At 43.4% G+C, this 10,930-nt stretch overlaps 1 protein-coding gene across 1 annotated transcript; it reads right to left on the bottom strand.

Moving 5' to 3' along the window:
* Positions 1–3,374: 3,374 nt before the first annotated feature.
* LOC120521848 (E3 ubiquitin/ISG15 ligase TRIM25-like) lies at positions 3,375–6,048 on the bottom strand. Its single transcript, XM_039743170.1, has 2 exons — positions 5,412–6,048; positions 3,375–3,430 (listed from the first exon to the last, which is right to left on the bottom strand). The coding sequence occupies exons 1-2, from the start codon at positions 5,962–5,964 to the stop codon at positions 3,375–3,377; spliced, it is 609 nt and encodes a 202-aa protein (XP_039599104.1). The 5' UTR covers positions 5,965–6,048.
* Between the last annotated feature and the right edge of the window lie 4,882 nt (positions 6,049–10,930).

The raw sequence follows: 10,930 nt of genomic DNA, 5'->3' as shown, positions 1-10,930 counted from the left end.
GATTACGGGAGGCGTGATGATGTCACACTAAACTCCCCCCGGCGTTGAAGCTCATCTCCATTACAGTAAATGGAGAAAAACTGCTTCCAGTTATGACCATTACGCGTAGAATTTCGATATAAAACCTGCCCAACTTTTGTAAGGAAGCTGTAAGGAATGAACCTGCCAAATTTCAGCCTTCCACCCGGGAAGGGAAGTTGGAGAATTAGTGATGAGTGAGTGAGTGAGTGAGTGAGGGCTTTGCCTTTTATTAGTATAGATTATTGGTAGGGTTTACTAAATTGTTAAAGCTCACAGTCCATCACACAGTCTTACATTACGTGGAATTATCACTCATTTAAAATGTCCTTCCTGCTCCACTAAATGAATTGATCTCTATTCACTAATTAAGTGCATGATTACTCATTTAATTAAAATTACAGTATTTACAAAACATTACTACACTGAAACTTTTTATCTGAATTCACTTTGAGGATCTCAGACAACTCTGGAGTACAAGACAGAATGGCTGACATGTCATTATAACGTGTCTCTTAAAGGGCCTCAAATTAGCCAAAGCAAACTTCTTCTTCTTCTTTCAGCTGCTCCCGTTAGGGGTTGCCACAGCGGATCATTTTATATATTCCTGTCCTGTCCATCTTGTTCTATTACACCCGTCACCTTTATTTTCTCTAAACAGCTGTGATGGTGGCACGATCGGACGTAGTGGCCCCTCTCTCTCCGTATGTAGTACTGAATGTGTGTTTTAGTGAATGTTTGTGTTCGTTATGTTTGTGCGAGTGTTTGAGTGAGTTTGAGCGTAGTCAACATTGATTACAAGATACTGTCGTCATTCCTTTTTAAGACACAAAACCAAATATCACATCTTGGACCAGAGACGCTTTGGGGCCTGGGACTTCTCTGCCGGACTATTACATCACCAGAGGTGTATCTTACCCAGAGAGGAGGTGCGGTGTAAGAGAAAATGGAAGCGGCGCGAGTGTGGAGGCATCCAGGCTAGGCTATCCGCTAGACCATTGAGACCTGCGATACCATCTCTCGTCCTGGCCAATGTACATTCACTAGACAATAAAACCGATCACATTTAGCTTCTGAGATCTATGCGGCATGAACTGGCGGAACTGCTGTGTTTTTCTTTTTACAGAATCTTGGCTTAATGACAACATCCCAGACTCTGCTATCCAGCTAGCTGGGCTATCATGCTATTGAGCCGGCCGAGTCTTTATTGAGGGAGGTAAGACTCGCGGTGGGGGAGTGTGTGTTTACATTAGCGACTCTTGGTGCAGAAATACTATCATTGTGCATAGACACTGTTCTCCGCTGGCGGAGTTTATTATTATTAAGTGCCGACCCTTCTACTTACCGAGAGAGTATGCATTGATTCTGCTTGTCACTGTATACATCCCTCCAACCGCTAACACCAGCGATAGGAGGGAGGCACTCAATGAATTCTACCAGGCCATTAGTGAACAACAAACAGCATACCTGGATGGATTCCTCATCACAGGAGACTTCAACCACGCAGATTTAAAAGGTTTATTGCCCAAATTACACCAACATGTGGACTTTCCAACAAGAGGAGACAACTCACTGGATTTGGTGTACACAACCTGCAAGGGAGCCTACAAGCCCCCACACACACTTACAGTAGGTCTCTCTGATCACATCACCATCATGCTGAGACCTGCATACAGACCCAGAGTGAGATCAATCAGACCAACACAAAAGCAGATACGTGTGTGGCCAGAGGGCACCTCCAGTGCTCTGAGGGACTGTCTTAGCACTACAGACTGGGACATTTTCAAATAAGCAGCCACTCACAATGACCACATAGATATTGAGGAGTACACTGAGGTGGTTACAGCATACATTGCAAGATATACTGATGATGTCACCCATTACAAAAATATCACTGTTCATGCTAACCAGAAGTCATGGCTGACAGGAGAGGTCCACAGGCTTCAGAGGATCCAGGACACAACCTTTAGGGCCAGTGACACTGCAGGACTAGCAACAGCCAGAGTCAACCTGTCCCATGGCATCAGGGGAGCAAAAAAGCAGTACAGCAGGAAAATATCTGGACACTTTAGCAACACCAGAGATGCACAGTCTCTCTGGTGTGGCATCCAAACCCTCACTAATTACAAATCCCCACCACAGACCTGTGAAGGTGACATCACACTGCTTAACTGCTTAAATGACTTCTTTGGCCAGTTCGAGACACAAAAGAGCTCACTAGTACAGAAAACCATTCCCTGCCCCTGGGCAAGCATGCCATATGTCTGGCCCCAGCCAACGTGAAGAGAATCCTGTCTAGGATCAACCCACGGAAGGCAGTCAGAGCAGACAACATACTTGGTCGTGCTTTGAAGGATTGTGTTGAGGAGCTCAAGGATGTCCTTGCTGACATCTTCAACATCTCCCTGGATCAAGCTGTTGTTCCCACATGTTTTAAAGTCACAACCATAATTCCTGTCCCTAAGAAGCCCCTCCCATCTAGCTATAATGTCTATCGGCCCATAGCACTGACTTCCACCATCATGAAATGCTTTGAGCGGCTGGTTATGCAGAGCATTAAGTCCATTCTTCCCCCCTCCCATGACCCATTTCAGTTTGCATACAGGTCAAACAGGTTCATAGAGGATGCCATTTCTGCTGCTCCCCATCCAGCCCTCACCCACCTGGACTCAAAGAAGTCCTATGAGCGAATGTTGTTCTTAGATTTTAGTTCAACATTCAACACAATCATTCGCCAGCAGCTAATATAAAAACTCAGCCATTTGGGACTTAAGACCTCTCTCTGCAACTGGGTGTTGGACTTTCTTACAGGGAGGTCACAAAATGTGCGAGTCAGCAATAAGACCTCTAAGACCATTACGTTGAGCACAGGGGCCCCACAAGAGTGTGTGCTCAGCCCATTGCTCTTCACCCTGCAGACCTACGACTGTGTACCAATCTATAGTTCCAAACACATTGTCAAGTTTGCAGACAATACAACCGTGGTCGGCCTCATCACCAACAATGACGAAGCCAACTACAGGAACGAGGTGAGCGAACTAGTCCAGTGGTGTAAAGACAACAATCTCTTCCTGAACGTGGGAAAGACCAAAGAGGTTTTAGTTGATTTCAGGAGATGTCATTCACATCACTCCCCACTGACCATCGATGGTGCAGCTGTGGAAAGGGTGAGTAGCACCAAGTTCCTGGGGACGTATATCTCCAAGGACCTCTCCTGGTTAGATAACACCACATCACTGGCCAAGAAAGCTCATTCTCACCTCTACTTTCTATACAAACTGAGGAGAGCACAAGTTCCACCCATTCCCCTACCCCCAACATGTGTTCTTTCTACCAGGGCACAATGAAGAGCATCCTCACCAGCTGCATCTCTGTGTGGTATGGAAGCTGCACTGCCTCTTGTAGGAAGTCCCTGTAACGCATAGTGGATGCGGCCAGTAAGATCATTGGTGCCCCACTGCCCTTCCTCAAGGACATTTTCCACACCCGTCTCACCTGTAGAGCCATCAGCATTTCTGGGGACGCCTCCCACCCCTTTCACTCCCTTTTTAGCCTCCTCCCCTCAGCGAAAAGGTACCAGAGCCTCCAGGCCCTCTCAACAAGACTGTCTAACAGCTTCATCCATCAAGCTGTCAGGATACTGAACTCTTTACATTACCCTTACCTGCCCCTGGACCGTAACAAGAGTCACTATCTACCAAGTACCCTACCTCAGCTGGTATAATATAAGGACTCAATGTTACATCTGCTGCTAACTGTTTGTCTTTGTGTACATCTCATCTCTATAATGCACCTTCTCACTTTTTTTTACTGTAATTGGCTTTTGCACTGCTGACTATTGCACATTGTACACAGGTCTGCTTTGCAAGTTCTAATGTTATTTATTTTATATTTTATACTTTTATACTTTTTATATTTTATTGTACTGCGAAGATGAGAGAGAAACAGTATTCTCCTGTATGTTCTGCACATATAGTGAATTGACAATAAAAGGCTATTTGATTTGATTTTGATTTGATTTTCAAACCTCCTCTTAGGCCTTCCTCTTGTGGGCCAGCTCTATCCTTAGCATCCTTCTCCCAATATACTCATCATCTCTCCTCTGCACATGTCCAAACCAATGCAATCTCGCTCTCTGACTTTGTTTCCCAATCGTCCAACTTGAGCTGACCCTCTAATATCCTCATTACTAATCGTATCCATCCTCGTCACACCCAATGCAAATCTTAACATCTTTAACTCTCCCACCTCCAGCTCTGTCTCTTGCTTTCTGGTCAGTGCCACCATTTCCAACCATAACATAGCTGGTCTCACTACCGTCCTGTAGACCTTCCCTTTCACTCTTGCTGATACCCGTCTGTCACAAACTACTCTTCTCCACCCATTCCACCCTGCCTGCACTCTCTTCTTCACCTCTCTTCCACAATCCCCATTACTCTGTACTGTTGATCCCAAGTATTTAAACATCCACCTTTCGTCAATTCTACTCCATGCATCCTCACCATTCCACTGACCTCCCTCTCATTCACACACATGTATTCTGTCTTGGTGGTCCTACTGACCTTCATTGCTCTCTCCTCTAGAGCAGATCTCCACCTCTCCAGGGTCTCCTCAACCTGCTCCCTACTCTTGCTACAGATCACAATGTCATCAGCAAACATCATGGTCCACCGGGACCCCTGTCTAATCTCGTAAGTCAACCTGTCCATCACCATTGCAAATAAGAAAGGGCTCAGAGCCGATCCCTGATGTAATCACCAAAGCAAACTCAAATTCTTTAAATCGCACAAACAAAATAAAGGCCAGTAAGCAGCTGAACACACTTATCCTGCATGTGGCAGCCATATAGATGGTCTCTAATCATGTGGTAAAACCTTGGGGTATTGAGTTATGTTTTGGGTGATAGTGTATGGTGACGTACTACTCTTACACCAGCCAATTGTAACTCTGTCTTGTTAAGAACACCTCAGTAGGGTCAGAATGTTAAATATTTCTACAAACAATCCAAGTGCTGCTTGTACCCATGTCACAGGCCAGTTTTGGTCTGCAGGCTGTATTTGGTCCCCGACTGCCTAAGATTTCAAAAGAAAACTAATTAGAGCTCAAATAAACTGAGATTAATGGATTAATGAGACAGCTCCACGTATTGACTGCACATGGATAATACTGGGTGTCCCATCTCGGGCTGTTTCATGCATTACACCCACTGTCACCAGGACAGGCTCCAGCTCAGCACTATCCTGTACTTGAGAAATCAGGTTCTAAGATGGATGAATAGATTTCTCCATCAAACCACATTTACAAACCCCTTAACGTCCTGTTATTTAGCTTTTATTCTGTTAAACAGTAAACTCAGCTCACCTCTTTTTCTTCTCTTTCTGTCTCCAGCTCAACCATTTCATGATTTTTATGTCCAGTCACCACACACATCATGCAGATACAGGTCTCATCAGTTTTGCAAAATATTTCGAGACTTTTCTGATGTGCTGCACAGAGTTTCTCCTTCAGATTTCCATCAGGATCAGTCAGCTTGTGTCCCTTCCAGGCCACTATCTCATAGTGAGGCTGCAGGTGAGTCTGACAGTAGGAGGCCATACAGGTCAGACAGGACTTCACTGCTCTGAACTTCTTCCCAGTACAGGCGTCACACTCCACATCTCCAGGGCCGGCATAATTCTGAGACTGAGGTGGAGAAGGAGTGAGTCCCATCTTCTTTAATTTCTTAACAACTTCATTCAGCAGAGTGTTTCTGTTCAACTCAGGCCTTGTGGTGAAGGTGTGTCTGCACTGAGGACAGCGGCACTCTTGGCTCTGATCCCAGCAGTCCGTGAGGCACTTCAGACAGAAATTGTGACCACAGGGGATTGAGACGGGGTCAGTCAGGGTGTCCAGACACACCGAGCAGGTGACCTCATCCTGTAATCCACACAGCTGGGCTTCAGCCATCGTCAGTCTGAGGAGAAACAGGCAGAGAGAATCAGTCAGACAAACAAAGAACTGACTTGTGAAGAAACGAAAGTGAATGTTTGTCTGTGCTCAGTGAGAAGGAGGAGAAGGAGGAAGAGGAGGAGATTTAAAGGGAAATCTGAGAGCTCACAGAGAGAACATCTGAGGAGACACTGAGGGTGAACAGTTAATGTGAGACAGGAGCCCAGAGAGTGAAGTCAGTATCCAGTCAGTATTTCTTATTTAATTATTACACACTGCAGTCCACATTAAACAGACACACAACTCAGTGCACATTTACAAATTAAACAAAGTGAAAATAAAACACAACACCTTAATCATTCATGCAGCCATGCTGATCTTCTTTATTGGTCAAATTATCCATCCCATAGTAAGTTCTCATCTTTTGCTTATCAGAGTTGTGTGAATGGTGTGATGAGGAGAGCTGACTGACTGATTTTAATCTGTCAAATAAAGAATTTTTGTTTTTTTTTTGCTCGAGTCAATAAAGCCTCCAGCTATTAGACTCAATCAAGATAACAGAAGCCCACTTGGTCTAAGAAACAGAATAATATGATTCATTGTTAAAGACACGGATTATAGAATTCAAGGGTCTGATGAATTCAAGCCAATATCAACAAATTCTTCAGGATAATGTTCAAGCATCAGTCACAAAGTTGAAGTTACACAGAGGCTGAATATTCCAACAAGACAATGACCCGAAACACAGTTCAAAATCTACAAAGGCATTCATACAGACAGAGAAGTACAATGTTCTGGAATGGCCGTCACAGTCCACTGACTTGAATATCATTGAAAATCTATGGGATGATTTGAAGCAGGCTGTCCATGCTCGGCAGCCATCAAATTGGACTGAACTGGAGAGATTTTGTATGAAGAATGGTCAGAAATACCTCCATCCAGAATCCAGACACTCATCACAGTCTACAGGAGGACAGCGTCGAGAGGCTCAATGGAGCAAAAGTATTGATGTCATATCTCTGTTGGGGTGCCCACATGTATGCACCTTCTAATTTTGTTCTGATGCATATTGCATATTTTCTGTTAATCCAATAAACTTAATGTCACTGCTTGAAATACTACTGTGTCCATGTCGTATATTAAAAGGAAGTTGCTACTTTGAAAGCTCAGTCAATGATAAACAAAAATCCAAAGAATTAAGAGGGGTTCCCAAACTTTTTCATATGACTGTAGATAGTCAGTGTGTATGTATAGTATCAGTTGTAGGATATGGCCGGCCATTCATCCCGGCCAATACCCCCAGGCCGCCAGATGGAGCCCTCCCTGCAACATGGAGATGCCCCAAATTCCAGCAGGGCCTCATGGACATTGGAATTTTAATGCACAGCCCTGCTGGATACTATGGGGGCCACCAGGGTTCGCTGCAGGGAGGCCCAGGGACTGCTATTTGCCCTATAACCCGGAAGTACGTCTTAGTCACAACGACAGAGGAAATGACGTGCTTCCGGGATGAAGAAAAGGAGTTTTCACCTTACCCGGAAGTGTTAAGAATCACATGGACCGAGGGATCAGAAACACTTCCAGGTCAAGCACTTTAAAAGGACTGTGGGAAATCCCAGCAGTGAGCCGAGTTGGGAGGAAGGGTGACTGAGCTGCTGGGAGGTGTGGAGGATTATTGCGAATTATTGTATTTATTGTGATTATTGAGTTATTATTAAGTATAGTGGAGGTGGAGGTGCTTGTGTACATTTATTATTATAATAAAACCATTATTTGGATTTTTATCTGGGGTCTGGCGTCTGATCTGAGGGTTCAGGAGGACGACAGCGCCCCCTATCTGTCACACAGTATAGTAAAGTATAGTATCTGTAGCAATATAACAGTAAGTAAGCTTGATGCTATAGACGTTTTGGTGTCGGGCGTTATGTCTCGTCAATGTCATAACAGCCGCGATACATTCTGCTATATCTGTGGCGAATATACACTTGTGCCTCAGAGACGCTGGATGACTGCTCTTGTGAAGAAAGCTTATCATCTGTATTTCAGCTGCAAAACTGGTGATCAAGACAAGGAATGGGAGCCTCCCATTTGCTGTGCGACATGTGCTGTCAGTCTGAGAGCCTGGCTCAGAGGCACTCGAAAGATGATGCCGTTTGCTGTTCTGATGATATGGCGAGAACAGAAAGACCATGTGATGGACTGTTAGTTCTGTTTGACTAATGTGTCTGGTTTCTCTGCCAAAAAGAAGAAGTCAATTGAATATCCTAATCTGCCTTCAGCAATGAGACCCATACCACATGATGACAGTCTTCCAATTCCAAAACCACCAGAGGATTGGACCTTAGATGAACCAGATGAAGAAACTGCAATGCAGTTTCTTGACAGTGACATTGACCCAGATTTTGAACCGTGCTCATCAGGCGATCCACATCTGGTAACACAGTCCGAATTGAACGACTTGGTCAGAGATTTGGGTCTGTCAAAAGTAAAGGCCGAGCTTGAGACTGCAGGAATGATGTTTGCTGTCACCAGGTATGAACATTTCTGTGTTTCGAGGCCGACATCATGATATAACCAAATTCTAAGCACAAGTTGACAGTATCTGTTTCTGTTGTGACATCAAAGGATTGTTTTGGGCCTTGGGTTGTGATCACAACCCGAAGAGTGGCGTCTCTTCATTGATTCGTCAATGTTGATACTGAAAGCTGTTCTGCTACACAATGGCAACGTTTATCCTTCAGTACCTGTTGGCTATGCAGCACACATGAAAGAAATGTAAGAGAATATGGAACTGCTGCTGAAGCACATCCAGTATAGCAGGCACAACTGGAATATCTGTGGAGATCTTCAAGTCGTTGCTCTGTTACTAGGACTGCAACTCGGCTATACAAAGTACTGTTGTTTCATCTGTGAATGGGACAGCCGTGCCATAGAGTCGCACTATTCTCGACAGAACTGGCCACTCCGTAAAAAGTTCCAAGACAGAAAAATGTGGCACTTGAATTGCTCGATATTTTTGCCTCCTCTTCATATAAAACTGGGACTCATGAAAAATTTTGTGAAAGCACTGAACAAGGAAGGTGAAGGTTTTTGTTATTTAAGACAGATGTTCCCAAGAATGACTGATGCCAAGATCAAAGAGGGCATTTTTGTTGGCCCCCAGATCAGACATGTTATGAGTGACAAGCGGTTTGACGATATGTTAGTTGGGTCAGAAAAAATTACCTAGAAAGCCTTTAAAGATATTGTTGACAATTTTCTGGGCAATTACAGAGCCCCAAACTGCATTCATCTGGTAGACAAAAATGAAGTGCAACATGTCACTCAAGATTCATTTCCTCCACTCACACTTGAACTTCTTCCCCGCAAATCTCAGTGCTGTCAGTGACAAACACGGTCAAAGGTTTCACCAGGACATTGCTACAATGGAGAAACGATAACAGGGCAACTGGAATTCGTCAATGCTTGCTGACAACTGTTAGACACTGCAACGTGAGGCACCAGACATTGAATACAAAAGAAAATCAGGAGCAAAACACTTTTAATTCTGTTGAATTTAATAGCTTATGCGAAACATAAACGTGACTAAATACGTTATTGTCAGTGAACATTTAAATGTCTATTTCTCAGAGTTCCTACGTGATGCAGTATAACCAAAACTATATTTGTGCATACCCAGTAGGTACCTGTCACAATCTGCAAAAACTTTTTAGGAAGCTAGACTTTTCAAAAAAATTGTTGTGCAGTGTATTATTTCCCAAACATTGACACCCTGTGTAACTGATGCCCACCTCTTCTATTCTTAGATCTCCTTTTTTACAGTTACTCCTGTCTTCATTATTCCCACGAACACCACAGTGGAAGTTTAATACAAGCCATCTGCAGAATTCTCAGTTTTGTGAATACTTTTGTCTAAATTAGAAGAGTTTATCTCAATTAATACTGGAACTACCCAGGACCCAGCAAATCTATGGCTTTCCATCATGGGCTGCCTTTGTGATGCCACAATTGCTTTTGCTAGTAACTTAGCTTGCAATTTCACTCAACTGAGTTTGAATTTTGAAACTCGCCTTTCTCATTTAGAGAGCTCTTGTCCTAATGTAGTGGATCAGAGGCATGAGACTCTCATGGCCAATACTAGAGCAGAATTGAACTCTTTGTTGTTGCACCATATAAAGTTTATACTCCATTCCACCAGGGCCTGTTATTATATTTGCTGTTCTAAACCAAGTATGTTTTTGGCCCTTGGACTGAAAGATTGTGACACTTTTTCTTCAATTTTGACTATCAAAAGCAGGGTGGGCATTTTTACTACTAACATTCATGAACTAAACAAATATTTCTGTCAGTTTTGCTCTAATCTATATAAATGATTCCATTTCTCCCTTATCAGTTGTTGACTCCTTTTTATCCCTGTCAGGTCTTGCTGAGGATGAAGCTCCTACCTTTGACTGGCTGGTAACATTAGTGGAACTGTAGTCCCCAAGACTGATGTTACTCAATTATGTTGACCTTTCTTGAAAGTTGCTTAGGAAAATAGCATCTCCTAAACAAATAAACATAAATGTAAATCTCCAAGTCCTGATGGGCTGCCCCCAGAATTTATTTCTGCTTTTTGAAAGCAGCTGCTTGCTCCACTCTTCTATATGTTGAATTCTGCCAGCTCCACTTCTCAGCTTAATCTATCTATTAATATGGCTATGATCTTTCTTCTGTCTACACTACAAAACAGGCCCTCTTATTAGATGTGCCCTTACTAGTAATGATTCCAGAAATGGAGACAGGTTGACAGATTATTGAGACCTCTTCTGAGATGGCATCTACAAACCCCTTTAAGCAACACAGCACTGTACGTAGGTGGCAAGCATGTTTTTGGCATTTCCTTTAGTTCTCTCAATTGTTATTAAGATTAAAAGCATACAATATTCTTGTGTTCTCTTATGTAACAATTAAGTAAGTTTAATGAAAATTTAATTGTAAAAAA

Source organism: Polypterus senegalus, unplaced genomic scaffold (genome assembly GCF_016835505.1).
Source record: "Polypterus senegalus isolate Bchr_013 unplaced genomic scaffold, ASM1683550v1 scaffold_4735, whole genome shotgun sequence".
Taxonomy (NCBI): domain Eukaryota; kingdom Metazoa; phylum Chordata; class Cladistia; order Polypteriformes; family Polypteridae; genus Polypterus; species Polypterus senegalus.
This window is presented reverse-complemented; position numbering and strand designations above follow the sequence as displayed.